A 14,963-nucleotide genomic window follows, 5' to 3' on the forward strand; every position below is an offset into this window, starting at 1 on the left:
GCAAATAAAAAGGTTCAGCTGCATCACAACAGGTTGAGAATAATAATGAGATACTTCAGACAGCCTCGGCATTATCTGAAGACTTTTCATTCATTGTCAATTTCATCGCAAATTTAAAAAAAAAACATACAATGGAAGTCTTCAATCTTACATTATGGTGTACCTCTTTGAGAGAAATAAATGCCTTCTGGGTTTCAGTGTAAGAGCTGTAGCGCCACCCTGTGGTTGCAAAGAGGAAGAGGACTGGTTACACTGTAAGGAAGGCCAACTGATGAAGGAGTTACAAATTAATTATTTAATAACTTAACTACGTCTTATTTACATACACCTTATACTTTGCAGTGCAGTAATAAAATACAAGACAAATAACAACATATAAGTTACACAATATACATGCTCCTGACCTGGTGTTGTTTTGCACACCAAGCATGAATTAAGCTGCTCCTATAATGAACATTAAGATGATGAGATGCAGGGGATTATTTCCAAATGTTATAGGAAAACAAAAGGGTTGGCTGAGAACTGACTTCATATTTTGGGTTTAGGTTAAAACAATACTTTCAAATAATATATTTCAATGCTCTCAGGTATCCCCTTTAGCTTATTGCTCTTTACTCGTTAATAATAATAAAAAAATAAATCCATTCAATGTTTCTTGGAGTGGATCTTATTTTGAACACTAGATGGGGCTTTTCAGCGGGTGCACAGCTCCCGAACACATCATGCATTTCCAATTGTGATTAACACTTCCAGTTGTGTGTGTACACAGTTTTCTCTACACTTTAATGGATTTGTATACAAAAGTTATTCTGACATTACAAGGGATATTTATTTTAGAGGGCATTTTGGTTGTTGTAATGAATAAAATATCTGTGTGAGCATCAACACAGAGTTCGTGCTTCCATATTAACATGCCAAAGAGAGGTTATAAATATGATGGAAATATGATGGAAAAGAGTTGTTTAAGTGTTGAAAAGATTGCTTCACAGAAAACAAAAAGAATCATCACTTTGATTACTTTTGTTGCATTGTCATGACTCTCCAAGTGCTGTCGCCCGTTCATCAGTGTAAATAAAAAGATGACGAAGCTTGAATGGGCTTGAATGGACATGACCAACTCTTCCTTGCCTAAAAGAGGCAAATGTCTTTTTCTTTCTTTTGTTATTACAGACAGTAGCAGCCTTAGCCCCCGACTTCGCAGGGATAACAACAATTAATATTCAGCCATATAGCTAAGTAACATCCTCGGCCCCACGATTCTATCATGAGCTCTCATGGCAAAGTAAAATCAGACATTATCACCAGAAAATATAACATTTCATTTTGAAATAGGCGTTTGGGGCATTCAATCTTCCGGTGGGTGAACCTCTGGTTGCCCTGAAATAGGTGACCACTCAGTGACCGGTGAGTGCGGAGAGGACTGAATGAATGCATCCTTCTTTCAGGAGCGGTGCACCTTCCCTGTGCTGCTGGCAACAGGTACGCAGGGAGGTAATGCGACAACTCTAATTACATTAGCGCCATCGCGTGCTGCTGCGCTGGCTGCAGGCAGATTAGCCAGTCGATGGGCAATCCTCTTAAACAAGTCTGCATTAGGCCAGAGTGAGAGGATGGGTGGTGCTCTCTGTCCTCTGCCTGTCCCCAGCTCTTTGTCTCTGTCTTTCTCTGGACGTGTCCTCTCTTCCTCTCCTCTGGTTTTGCTTCTTTCACATCTCGTCCTCTCGTTCAGATCTTTTTGTCCACCTGCCTGTTGGCCTTGCGAAAAAGGGTCTTGATCTCCTCTGTTACCATTTCCTGCCAGTTGTCCCTAGTAAATACAGAGCGTGGAGTTCAGACCAATATTGTATTTCACAATGACATTTCGTTTTTTTAAGCAGAGCTCTGGCATTCAGAGGCCTAAAAACATCATGGAAGCGTGCCACAAAGCAGAAAAAGAGAGAGAAACAAGAGCCAGCCAGCAACAATAAAAGCGAATGAATTAAACAAAGAGGGCTTTCCCCAATCTGTTTAAGAAGATGTAGAAGGTGATAAGATCAAGAGATTAATGAGACTAGTAGATCACAGATCCGGTAATCAACGAGAGGGGTCAGACTCAGAGGTTGGTCACATTGACTCTTTGACAGCCACAGTAACATTTCCACAACACAACACCAGCTGGCATGCAGGTCTCTACCTCCCATGTTTGGACTAAGAAGGTCAAGCCTTTTTCTCAGCTTTCTTTCTCCTGTACGCAGCTATGTCCTCAAGGTTCAGCCCGTGATTGTCTTCCCTGAAGCAACATTCAGATGAGTCGAAAATGTTTCAGTGGCGGGAGGCAGTTACATGTTGATAACACCAACGGAATGTAACATATGCAACTTGAACTATGAGAAATTGTGATAAATTCTGGTCTGACTCATACCAAGTGAGATTTTTTAATCCCTACATATGAAAGAATTCGTACACATTTAGTTATTATTTTAGGATTCATCCATACAAAAGCACTTACCCTGGTTTGATCTCCGGCGGTTTTGGCAAAGGCTTCGTAAAGTTTGTTTTCCCTACAAGCCAGTATGTCTCTTCAATACCTTTACCCTGAAACCCCAAAAAACAAGGCATGTTTAATAGAACCTGAGACTGTCGCCTGTAAGATATTTGCCTCAATACCAAATACTGAGGTTAAATGATTGTAGACGTCACCTTCAGCTCTGTCTTGCCTCTGACATCTATTTTGTAACCCTCATTAAGAGAATGGAGGATCTTCACAGTGGTCATATTTACATGGATTCTATAAGCTGATGGACAAAGAGAAGAGACGAAGGCATGAGACCAAAAACAAAACATGTAGCAACACCACAAAGCGTGGTGGAGGGAAACTCACGCAGCCCAGTGGATTCCATACGAGAGGCAGTGTTGACGGTGTCGCCGAAAAGGCAGTACCGCGGCATCGTCAGACCTACCACCCCAGCAACGCAGGGCCCTGGAAATACAACAAAAACAATGATGAATTGTTCTGATGTCCTAGGGACTGCATCAGACACAGTAATCGATCAGCTGTATAGGCTTCACTGTGTTGTAGCTGTGCGCAAGTGTAAACAAGACCGCCTAAACAAGTCAAGCCCAAGGCCAGAGTTTGTCTGGTTTAAAGGTCCTCTATACGTTATACGTTATTCAGAGCATTAATAAAGCAACAAACAACTCTTATCTATAGATGTAGTGGAGTTATGTCTATCTGAGCAGAGAATGAAGTCACTTTCCCTCCTTGTGTGTTGTAATCTGAGAATCTCTATGCTTAGTTGACATAGCCGGGCCGGCCTCGCGTACTTTTAGTGCATGTGAGCGTACCCTACTTAGCTCAAGGCCATTGCTTTGCACTGCGTTCATTCGACAGTTACAGCTGTTAAGGTTGTCAAGGAAGCGTATCGTCCACCGTCTGGTTCCCCTTCATCCTAACACTGTTAGCTTTATCAGTACTCTTGCTGTGTTTGCAGGGTCAGTGCTGTTAGCAAGGTTAGCTGCTAGCCGCAGGCTCAGCCATCGTTATGTTGAGAGCCGTGTTGAGGCAATGGATAGGCCTATGCTCTGAATCTCATATTGAGCAGAAGATGGATTCAACAGTAGGACTCTGAATGTCGTGAGACTTTTTTAGCTTGACGCTCATAGGAATGAGTAGGAATCCGCCTCCAACTCTGTATCTAGTTCTCTTCATACGTCCATCGTTGTCCCTAAGCGTAGTAGCCACAGTCTTTCCCAGCATGCATCAACACTGTCATTGACAATCTCAACATGTACGAGCTAAAAGTCTCTTCTGATTACGTTAAAAGAAATGGACATTTTTTAAACAAATGTTAAAAGAAGATCATTGATACCAAAAAAACTACTCGTTGCAGTAGTCCTGATTTTGACAGTTTGGTTGATATATGAGACCAAATGTCTTTTCTGTGGTGGAGCAGTATTAGACAACAAAATACAAATAATGTAGACAAGGCATTCAGTTGAAAAACGCCCCACAGTTTCCCTCTTATTCACTGATACTAATGAAGACTTTCTCACCTGAATGGATTCCTATGCGTATCCTGACGGGAACGTCTGGCATGTGCCGCATATGGAAGGTTCCTACTGCGCTGAGGATGTTCAGAGACATGTTGGCAATCTCAGCAGCATGCTTGTTGCCGTTTTTCTTTGGCAGACCCGATGCTACCATGTATGCATCACCAATGGTCTCCACCTAGATAACCCCAACATATTTGTCAGTTCTGGGCACATCCGCGTTTGTCTATGTATGGGTCTAAATACTGAGCATGTTCTCTGACCTTGTAGACATCGTGGTTACTGAGCACGGCGTCAAACAGAGAGTAGAGATCATTGAGGAGGTCGACCACCTCGATGGGATCACTGAGCGAGGAGATGGTGGTGAAACCTACAATGTCGCTGAAGTAGATTGTCACCTGGTCAAAGTACTCCGGCTCCACAGTGGCACCGGTCTTCAGGGCCTCAGCCACAGAACTGAAGACGGACAGAAACGTTACAAGAACCACATACTCACATAAGGCGCTTCCTTAAGATCAATGCAACGACATGTTTGGGTTTGCGTATGCGTGTACAAACTCACGGTGGTAGCATCTCTGACAGCAGCTTTTCTGTTCTCTGTTTTTCCACCTCCAGCTCCTCTGTTCTCTCTCTGATGAGGTCCTCCAGGTTGGAGCTGTACTGCTCCAGCATCCTCAGCATGGAGTCAATGATGTTGGTCTTCTTACCCTTGTTGATTATCTTGAACTGCTCAAACAAATAAATAGAGACGATGTTAAACCATGTTAAACCATCAAGTGGTTTATTTGAGTGGGATAACAATTGTAAGGTTGGCGACAACAAGGCCACGTGTCTCCAAAAGTGTACCCTGTCAAATATCTCATTAAAATTTGGTCTGCGGTCAGGCATTTCGCTCCAGCACTGCTTCATCAGCTGGATACACTCCAGAGGAGCCTGGTCCGGAGCCACGGTGGGGCGGCACATCGGAGGAGGCTTCTTCACCTTACGGATGATTTCTGGTGAGCAGACGGAGGAGATCGGACAATCAAGTTTTAAAATCAAAATGTAGGGAATATCGGTGACATCTTCTTGAGCTCTACACATTTGTCTGTTTCTCTTCATCTTCAACTCCTCTCCCTCGAGGGATACGCACCCACGGGCAGTAGGCCCAGCATGCAATATGGCGACCCTCTGACCACCACCTCTTGAAGGATGATAGAGAAGCTGTACACGTCTCCCTTGTAGGTGCCTTTACGTGAGTTTGCAAGGTCCCTTAAGAACTCTGGAGCTGTCCAGAATAAATCTGAGTGAAAAGGAGAAACGATAGGTTGGCAACATACCAGTCACTTCCAACTGTAATAAATGCATGGCTTTGCATGAGCCGCTAATGTTGTAGGCCTATGTAAAATAGTCATCAACAGTCATGAGACACTTTTTTTCCAGAGCAGAAGGTACCTTCAGGTGCAGGTTCTTCTATAACAGCTTTCTGAGACTCCAGCAGCTCATTGAAGCCATAGTCCGTAATCTTGAGGACAAAACGCCCGTCGACCACACAGTTACGAGATTTCAGTCTGCCGTGGGGGAATTCCCTGTGGTGAAGGTATTTCATACCCTGGAAGCACAACATGTTGAACAGTGGAGTTAATCCTATAGGAAATATCAACAAGCCAACGGGGATATTAGCCAGAGCCAGTGAATCATTACAATATCGTGCATATCAGCGTTTACCTTGATGAGGTCGAGCAGAAGCGAAGACTTGAACATCCAGTCTAATTTGACGTCCTCGTTCCTCAGCAGGTCCTGCAGACTGCCCCGGGAGCAGTGCTCCGTCACCACTGCAAACATGGAGCAGTCCAAAAAGAAGCCAAGGAACGGATTCACATTCTCGTTTCTCAGGTCTTTCATCTGAGAAATAGCAGATCAACACGTTGATGGAATGATAGGGGGAAATGAGGTATGTTTTGAAAATCAGCTTTTTTGTTTTTGCTTTAACGCTGTATTTTTACAGGTGGAGACATGTTGCTCTACCTTTGTGAAAATCTTGGTGGTGCTCTGCTTCACTTCTTTAAATTGTCCCTCTTCAAATTTCTTCAGCCACACACAGTCGCCCTGGAAGAGAAGTTGTTATGTTGTTACAGTGGGATCAAACCTTTTGTTTTGAGTGTTGATGTCCACACACGATTTTTGGACATTTTATTTCTCTAAAGAGGTATTAAAGTATCATGTGTTTCTTTTACTTCCAATAACCATTTTGCTGCTGCCTGTTCATCCATCCAACCACAATTTTCATGTGACTATCTGGGAGGTATTGGTTTGATTCCTGATTAAATGTTGACCTTACAGAAAACTTGGGTTCGTCTGTAAAAGTCATTAAAGTCGTTTCTTAATTGGGACAAAACGTTGTTGACGATACAGACTCAACAGACATTGGAGAGTACAAAAAACAGACATAAAGTCTAACTTTAAATGTAACTAAACCTCTCAACAAAAGGTTCAACCTGACCTTAACCCCCCCAAAACTGAATTTAAACACAACCATATAAATTGTACATTCAAACCAATGTTATGAAAAAATGTTTCGACACTTTATGGAAGATATAACAAGAAAATATGTTGCATTTTGTTGAATATTTACCATTAAAGTTAAGGGCCCGGACATGTGCTTCACAGTGACACCCTTCCCTCCCTCGCTTACATACTTACTGCATTTTTAGATAATGCAAACACACGCAAGCCGAATTAACAGGTGCAAAGACTCTTTCAGTGTTGCGTACCTCGTACACAGCTACATTGGTGGTCTCATGAGTCGCAGTCTGCAAGCTGTTGGCAGAGTGCGAGAGGTCTCCATATTTCTCCTCCAGAGCGCTGTTGGACTCGCTCAGATCCTCTAAAGTGATTTTCTGCAGGACGTCAAACAGCAGGGGAAGATTTGATAGGAATGAGTTCCATCCGGAGAACATTTTACTTTGTAAATGTGCATCATTTCTCATATTCTGAACGAATTAAATGTGTTATTATGTCCAAGGCATGCGGGAAAGACATGGGCAACAGATTTATGTGCTAAAGGTTTTTCGTGTTGACGGCTGAGAGACGCTGATGCTGCTTACCTTTCTGCTAAGCTGAGGATTGATAAAAGTGAGATCCTCTAAGGTCAGGAGGATCCGATTGGGACCTTTGACCAGCTGGATTTGTTGGAGTCTCCTCCTGCCAATGAGATTAAGACAAAGATAAGGAAATCTGTTCAACCAATGGCAGTGAGTGTCCTAAAACCATCTCGCAGATCATGTTTGGGCCAGAGATGGATAAACAAGAAAAGCTTGTCCTTATATGAGAACTACTTCTAGTCTCCTGACACCTTAAAATCAGTTGGCTCATGGTTTGGGGGATCTCTTTCTCAATCTTCCCCTCTCCCTCTCATTCATTATTGTGCACATCACACCATACAGTTTGGTGACCAACATCCCTTTCATTGAACTCTGTTGGAAAGACAGAGGAGTAAAGTACTGGAGAGAAACACAAGGTTACATTTGTTTGACTTGGAAGAGAACTGTACCTGATATAAAGACTTAAAACGAGCCCTACTACCGCCAGAGTGAAGATGACAGCAAACACCACTATGATGTAGGTGACCTCCACACCTGAGGATGACAACAGGTAACTTGATGTTATGGGGAAAGGTATGGAGAACATGCCATATAACTGTGAGGACTTGAGGAAATGCATCCATACACCTCCATGTTCGCCGATATTCACGCTGAAGCGAAGCCTCTTACCTCCAGTGCAGATGGCCTTCTTGTCAAACCAACAGCTGGAGTCGGACGGCGGAGGATATCCTCCTGGAAATTGAATGGACCTCCCAGCAAAGCGAAGCGCTCCGGACGTTAGGTCCACCAGGTAGGTCTGGTACAGTTTGCTCCCGCTGTTGTCGGAGTCCAGGATGACATAGCTGGTCTTAACGTCCCCGTCGGTGTCCACCTTAACCTTCTGGTTGAAGCCGGTGAATGTTGTGTTCTTTGTGAAGTACGCCAGGTTAGAGCCTGACAGCCGCATGCCTCCTCTCCTGGCATTGTGGATGGACTTGGCCAGCAGGTAGATGCTGTTATAAATGGTCCCAAAGAGTGGGTTAACCTGCAAAGGGCACAGGAAAAAAATATGAAGTTCACTCCTTATTTCCTATTTTCACTACTTTAAATCATCCTCTCTAGATATGCTGAGCAACAAATTGTCACAAAGGTAACTTTTGGTATTTACAGGGAATATAATATTGATAGGCATTATACAATGCACAAAATAATAAGCTCATTTTGGTGTTTGAACATTTGGATAAACTGTGTTTCTTATATTTGGGGAGCTGTGGTGGAGGGATAGAAAGAGAATGAGTGAATGATTTTTAAAATGACTGTACATGAATCTTGTTACACCGGACATTAGAGCCGCAACAGGAAGTGATCACAGCAACAATGAACTGTTTCCATTTTACATGTGAGTTTTAAGACAGCCTTGGTTTCTACCTGCTCTGGCTGCACGGCTAGCGTTATTTCCTCACTCCTCTTGGCGGAAGCGAACGCCTCGTTGAAGGACAAAGGCTCAGAGGCTATGGTGATGGTGAGCACAGCATCATAGGCCTCCCTCAGCCTGCTGTTGTTTTGCAAGGGGAAGTAGGAGACGTTGGTGTAGGGCACGCTGTAGTGGAGGGCGTCGTAGGGAACAAACACATACTTCCCAGAAGTCAGGCCCATTTTCTGTGCGTTGAGAAGAAAGGTGGCCTGCTGCTCCCCTCCAAACAGGATGGAGTGCATACACATGATGATGACTGAGACAGACAAAGAACAACACAGTGGGGTTTTGATTCAAATGTTTGTTTTATGGACATATGTCGAGTGATAACGCGACCAAACTCAGTATCATAACGATTTAGTGTGCCAGTCGGGGAAAATTGGACAAATGCAGCTTTGTACTTGCACTTGCTATTCAAGAGGACTGACCGTAATGTGCTCCAAAAGTTAACAACACACCTAATTAACTGACTGACAGGAGTTATTGTACTTAGTTGTAGTTGTTTGATTCATGAACAAATAGTTCTGATGTGACAAAGCATAACTATCCATCACGTTGTCACAAAGTCTTATTTCATATGTTTCTATAAATGTAATTTCAACTGAATGTCTGAAACTTAACCCATGATACGTCAAAGTGCTCTGTAACTAAACCTCTTGTCAGCTCTTTTTACGCTCTAGTAAAGCCACAAAAATGCCAATAAATATGACTGATTATTAATTAAAACACAAATTAAGTTGCTGCCCCAGTTCACCTCAACCACAAGGTGAAATCTGTGTCAAAATGGCTTCCTAGTGGGATGGTGGAGGGATAAGCAGCTGAAATGGATGTGTACAGGATGTTTGAGCTGATGGTTTGATATTTTGAAGTTCTGCAAGTTGTTCACCTGTGATGTAATGCTGCCGATATTACATGTATTATATCATCTATTTCCACAAAATTACTACTTAGGATTATTAATTAATTCGCCTCCTCTGGTGTCACTTTAATGTGTAATAATCTTACATTTCATGACTGAAAGTCGGCTCCTGTGTTAGTGTCAGCACAGACTCACCCCTGATCTCTCCTGCAGCCTGGATCTCCCTCAGTGTGCTCTCCACGACCGTCTCATTGATACCAATGGATGTAACCAGACCAACGCGAAGCCCCTTATCTCGGAGAGCATGCGCCACTCTCCCAGCAGTGTCCCTCCAAATGTCCTCATTGGATGAGACCACCGCAATGCTGGCCCACCTGAAGTGTTTCAAGACGACGAACAACACATCAGTGGGAAACGGCACGGTCCGGGCAAAAGTCGGGTAATCGATGACCCGGTCCAGCTCGTAGTTAACACAGCCGTGGGAGAAGATGGCCTTATCCCAGTTCTTGGCCAGCAGAGAGGCTGCAACACAGTATCCCGGGTTGGTGGGGCCCACAAACGCATCCGCCATCTTCTCGTTGTAAATGAACGCAGTGAGGGCTTTGGAGGTTTCGCAGGGCTCCTGCAGGACGATAAAGTCCATTTTGAGGCCCAGATCCAGGTTTACGTCTCCGTTTATCCTGTTTACGGCGAGCCTGGCGGCCGCAGCAGGCTGGGCCCTGTAGTATACAGGGTCGCAGTTCCAAGGCCCCAGGACCCCCACTTTGAATATCAAACAGCGAACACAGCAAGGGAACGTCAACACCCCGACGAGGACCCACAACAGAAAGTTAGAAAAGGGCAGTGTTGTCAAAGTTGGTCTGCTTTTAACTATGGGCATACATGGATGGTTGGACTCCCACAGCGCCCCTTTGAAATGCGGATGAATATGTTGCATTGTCCTCCCAGGGTGTCCAAAGCAGTGAATCTTTGTGTTCACTATTGAACTATCAATTAGACCAGTGACACCTGCAAAACAGGCACAAATAACATTGTTTAATTCCTTTAATAATAAATATCTTGTATGAGTCATAATGAATTTTAACAATTACTTGCCGTTTATTCGTTGCCATCAGGACAGCTTCATGGTCCGAGGAGACAATCTCACAGGTGTCCTCTCGGATCTACTTCTCTGTATCCACATAAACCGTCACCTCACCATATCCCAAAACCTATATTCACCGGCGAGGATCCACGGTGTCGATCCGGAGGAGACACAGCCAAGTCATCGTGTTTGGATTATGGGCTGAAAGTGACAGGCAGAGAGAGCTCATGCGCTGATGTCTGTCGCGTTTGGAGACGACTTCAGCACCCTGGAGAGCTACTTACGTCCCCCAGTCAGCGCCTCTGAAGGCTCCCGTGCGTTTTCACAAACACTTTTGTTCACAGGATGCATGTCTGGAAAAAGGACAAAAAAAAAATCACTTCTGGCCTAGATAGAGTCAAAATTAAAAATCCCCAAAAATGAGCAAACCTTCCTCCAAAAAAAATGTGATGTTTGAAATTGGAAGAGTGTTTGATGTATTATCAATGTAGGAAGCCAGTGTCAGCTACAGGCCCATTCAATCAAATCCCTCCAGAGTGACCTGGGGCCAAAACGTAGGTGTTAACCGTCTAATCCATTTTCAGTGAGGCACAATGTAAGAGGATTGACAGAAGGCCTTAGTCTAGTCTAAAAGCCAACGCTGGAGAGGCTGCAAGACCTCTCAGCCATCAGTTATACTCCTCTGGAAGTACAGTAACCAATCCTGTTTTATTAAATCATGATGATATAAAAAGTAAATGTCAACAAAAAATATGCCTCAACCTTCACACGTGTATATACAAATTAATGTTTAGTAAATAAATATTTCCTGATGTGCAGAGTGGGGTCATTTGTCTTGTCCTGGAGACACCTCAGCCACATTGCATGAAGACACCTGAACCGTGCTTTAATTGGTCTAACATGCCTGCAGCACAGCATGTTCTACAGATTAAGTGGATTTGAACCCTGGTGGAGTGTGCTGGGTAATTAAAGATAACGAAGGGCTCTCCCTGCGGGTCCCCTGAGTTCTGCTGCCTGTCTTGCCTGCGTCAGTCTTTTCAGCTCTTTTCTTTTTCAAAAGACTCCGCCAGGTGAAGCAGCCTTGCCTGGCAAATGAGTCCAGGTACAGCTGGTTGCCACAACACCAACCGTGGATGACAGCGTTGAAGGCAAAATATGGGCTGGGAGGATGACTTAACAGAACCATACCATGCAGAGGTTGTGATCAAACCAGTGATCATTATCAAGCAAGCAGCCACAAAAAACATATTAAAGAGGCTGGAAAGCAATCATGTAAGTGATAAACACTTTTATGTAATGAGCCAAATCCTTAGCATATCACCGTTATTCTACTATATGTCGGAAATAATATCCTGAGGATGAACTGACTTTAGTGGCTTCCCTCCCTTACTAATTTTAAATGTCTTTATTTCTTAAGGGAACAGCAAAGAGACTGAACATTTAGACTGAACAGTAATGGTACTGTTAATAAACTGCAGGGAAAAGAAACGCAACAAAGACAGACCCATAATGTTTGAGTTTAGGTAGGAATAATAAAAGCTTTTTAAATGGACAGTTACAACAATTTTCTTTCAACCACAGTTCCTAAATGAATCTGCTCACAACGAGGTCTGTGGATTATCTTGATATTAATCGGGTCATGATTTTAAACAGATACATTGCTGTTTTCCAAATCTCTTTTTATTTTGGCACTTTGAGCACCACAGGCCGAGTGCCATAAAGTTGAATTATATAGGCCGACATCCCAATGGACAATACCTCCAAAAATTGGCAACTAACATCAACGCAATCTAGATTGATTAAATAACACTAGACAAAAAAAAATAGTTTTGATTTTGGGGTGAACAGTCCCTTTAAGAAACCAAGGTGAATACTTAAAACCAACATCAGGCTGTGGATGACTGCTGTTTCTGGTGTCTGTGTTTGTGTGTTTGTGTGTTTGTGTGTGTGTGTGTGTGTGTGTGTGTGTGTATGTGTGTGTGTTTTAAGGACATGACAAGTTAAAAAATCTCCCTTCAAACTGAATCCTGACAACAAGCCAGTAAATACACATTCTGTTGCAGGAATATTGCATTCAATTGTGCACAAGGAGCTGGTAAGTGATTCCACCTTTGTTGACCTATATCCCACATAAGCCGATGAGCCTCTTAAACGTAACACCTTTGACGCCGCTGTCCTGCATCCAGCAATAGAGGACAGAAAGAAATGACGACTCAGCGCTATACGTCTCCCCAGTGAGCCGATACCAGCTCTGTGCTTTCTATTAGACACTGTGGAATGACACACAAGTCTCCACAAGCAAAAATAATAAAAACACATTCAAAAATACAGCCACCTGAAACATGTCTGTGTGGAACAAGGAGGATAGAAAATTCAGTGTGGCTACAATATAATAATACAATATATATATATGATTAAAAAAAAGATAAACTAGAATCTCTGAAAGGCTTTAGTCCCCGTTGGGACTACACATTTAACATGATTTGTGCAGGATCAATGTGAATCTCAGGCCCTATGTTGAGCATAATTTACATGAAGGTTTGTGAAGAGATAACCAAAATACAGTAACATGCTCAGGGTCACAACTGTGCAGGTCAAAGTTAGCACTGTTTGTGATGCGATTAACTTTTGTAATATGGCGCTGACCTCTTGTGTCTGCCAACTGTTTTTTTTTTTCATCTTCCAGTGAAAGCTCTCATGTGTTTAAAAGTACCGGTAGGTTCGTTTCTCTGAATTGCTTCTGGAGCCCTCGCTGTGCAGGCGGTGACTTTATCAGAGGATGGCTTTAGCTCTGGGGCCATCTGGTGGGGAAAGAGCCTTACTGTGTGGTACACAGGGATAAAGGGAGTGGATCTCTTAAAATGAACCTCTATGGATGCAAAAACGATTCAATAACTTATTCTCTTTTCATAATGCTATTATAAAGCAGAAATCAGTCAAGAAGAGCTGTGAAGTTCTGTCTAATAGGCATATTTTTCTAACTTTCTTAAGCAGTTAACATCCATTATATGGTTATCTTTTTTTTAAATGCAATCTTTGCAAAACTCTACTTCGGCTATTAATCCACTTTTGTTACTATCATCCACCCTTCTTGCTAGGCTACATTAAAACAACGAGGTAAAGCTTACTTTAGTAGGCCTTTGGTGCAGCAGTGACAGTTACTTCCACTTTATTGATCGCCACATGATGGGTTCAGTGTGCTGTGACTGTCTGTGGCAAACTATACTTGAAGAATAAAAACTGTTGAAGCTACATTCTGGAATCATTTAACACGAGTGATGAGCCATTGTGTTTGAATGAATTTGTCTACTTTGGTCTTGTCTGCCTCAGGGTACTCACCATCATATATCAGGCTGTTCTTGCACAGGTTCTGAGGTATTTTTGCTCTTTTCTTAGACTCATAGCTCTGCATTCCGCCTGCCTGTGTCCCTACCTTATCTTTACAGCCTTGAAGAATCCCAGACACTGCAATATGCAAATGGTATGCGTGTGTGTGGGTGTATACAAGTAGCTACATGTATAACACCAAATGACATCACAGCTTACTGTATTACGTGCATTTTTACTTGAGAGAACATACAAGTGATCTTTTTTATTTTTCTTCAGAAAAAATATGCATGAGCCCTTGAGAGTGCACGTATGCATGTAGAAATGCATGCTGTGATACTGCCATGCTCTCGTGAGGAAAGCTATGGCGGAGGGTGCAGATGAAGCTGCAGATGTGAGCTGCAACAGATGTTTACCATCACACTCTTGACCTGTGTGTTTCTGGCTCTTCTAGAGAACTTGTTATAATAATGTAACAGGGTGTAACCTAATGTCTCAACGGATTTGCAGATTAGAAGCTGGCCTTCTACAGGTTATGTTTTGCTCTCACGCAGCCTAATATCTAGAACAGTGTTTGGAAATACTGATAGTCAGAAAACATTTTTCACCCCTATAACACATTAATGACATGTGAAACTTTATTTAAAAATAGCCTACAGTTTTAAATGATCTACTTAAACCTGCAGGATCTGTCTTTGCAAAACCTTCCTACCACACTAAATGCTTGTCTTTGTGAAGAACCATAAGCTGCGTGTGCAGCAACAGGAAAGGTCCGGGTTTCCGTTCACATTATGTTTCTTATCAGTTTCATCAAAATGTGTTTTTCATGCCAAACGAAGCAAACCGCCTTGTTGTGCAACGCTGTACTTTATTTTTCTTTTCATGTGGGTTTGTTTGCGGTGTCTAGAGTGCGCACAGACAGGCAGCGTCAAAACTACCTAAAACAGTAGGTCCAAGACCGGAAGTTACACGCCTGCAAAACTAAAAGCGTAACGTTGAAAGGAGCCAAATCGGGATTGTGTGGTCTAAGAAATATAATTGCCTTTACGAGACAATATCTGTTGAGACAGCTTCAGTGTATACTCTTTCAATGTGTATGCGTCTGTGAAAATGCAATTTAACGTTAGC

General features: G+C 42.8%; 1 protein-coding gene across 1 annotated transcript; it reads right to left on the reverse strand.

The window, feature by feature from the left end:
- Window positions 1-1,725: 1,725 nt before the first annotated feature.
- Window positions 1,726-10,361, reverse strand: gucy2f (guanylate cyclase 2F, retinal; the record flags this gene model as incomplete). Its single annotated transcript, XM_079271968.1, has 18 exons — window positions 1,726-1,807; window positions 2,489-2,574; window positions 2,680-2,774; window positions 2,861-2,959; window positions 4,033-4,207; window positions 4,293-4,485; window positions 4,592-4,755; window positions 4,876-5,024; window positions 5,162-5,311; window positions 5,464-5,620; window positions 5,737-5,913; window positions 6,037-6,117; window positions 6,783-6,908; window positions 7,116-7,212; window positions 7,562-7,646; window positions 7,782-8,136; window positions 8,520-8,821; window positions 9,620-10,361. The coding sequence occupies 18 exons, from the start codon at window positions 10,359-10,361 to the stop codon at window positions 1,726-1,728; spliced, it is 3,315 nt and encodes a 1,104-aa protein (XP_079128094.1).
- Between the last annotated feature and the right edge of the window lie 4,602 nt (window positions 10,362-14,963).

The sequence above is a fragment of the Melanostigma gelatinosum genome (assembly GCF_949748355.1).
Source record: "Melanostigma gelatinosum genome assembly, chromosome: 7".
NCBI classification, from domain to species: domain Eukaryota; kingdom Metazoa; phylum Chordata; class Actinopteri; order Perciformes; family Zoarcidae; genus Melanostigma; species Melanostigma gelatinosum.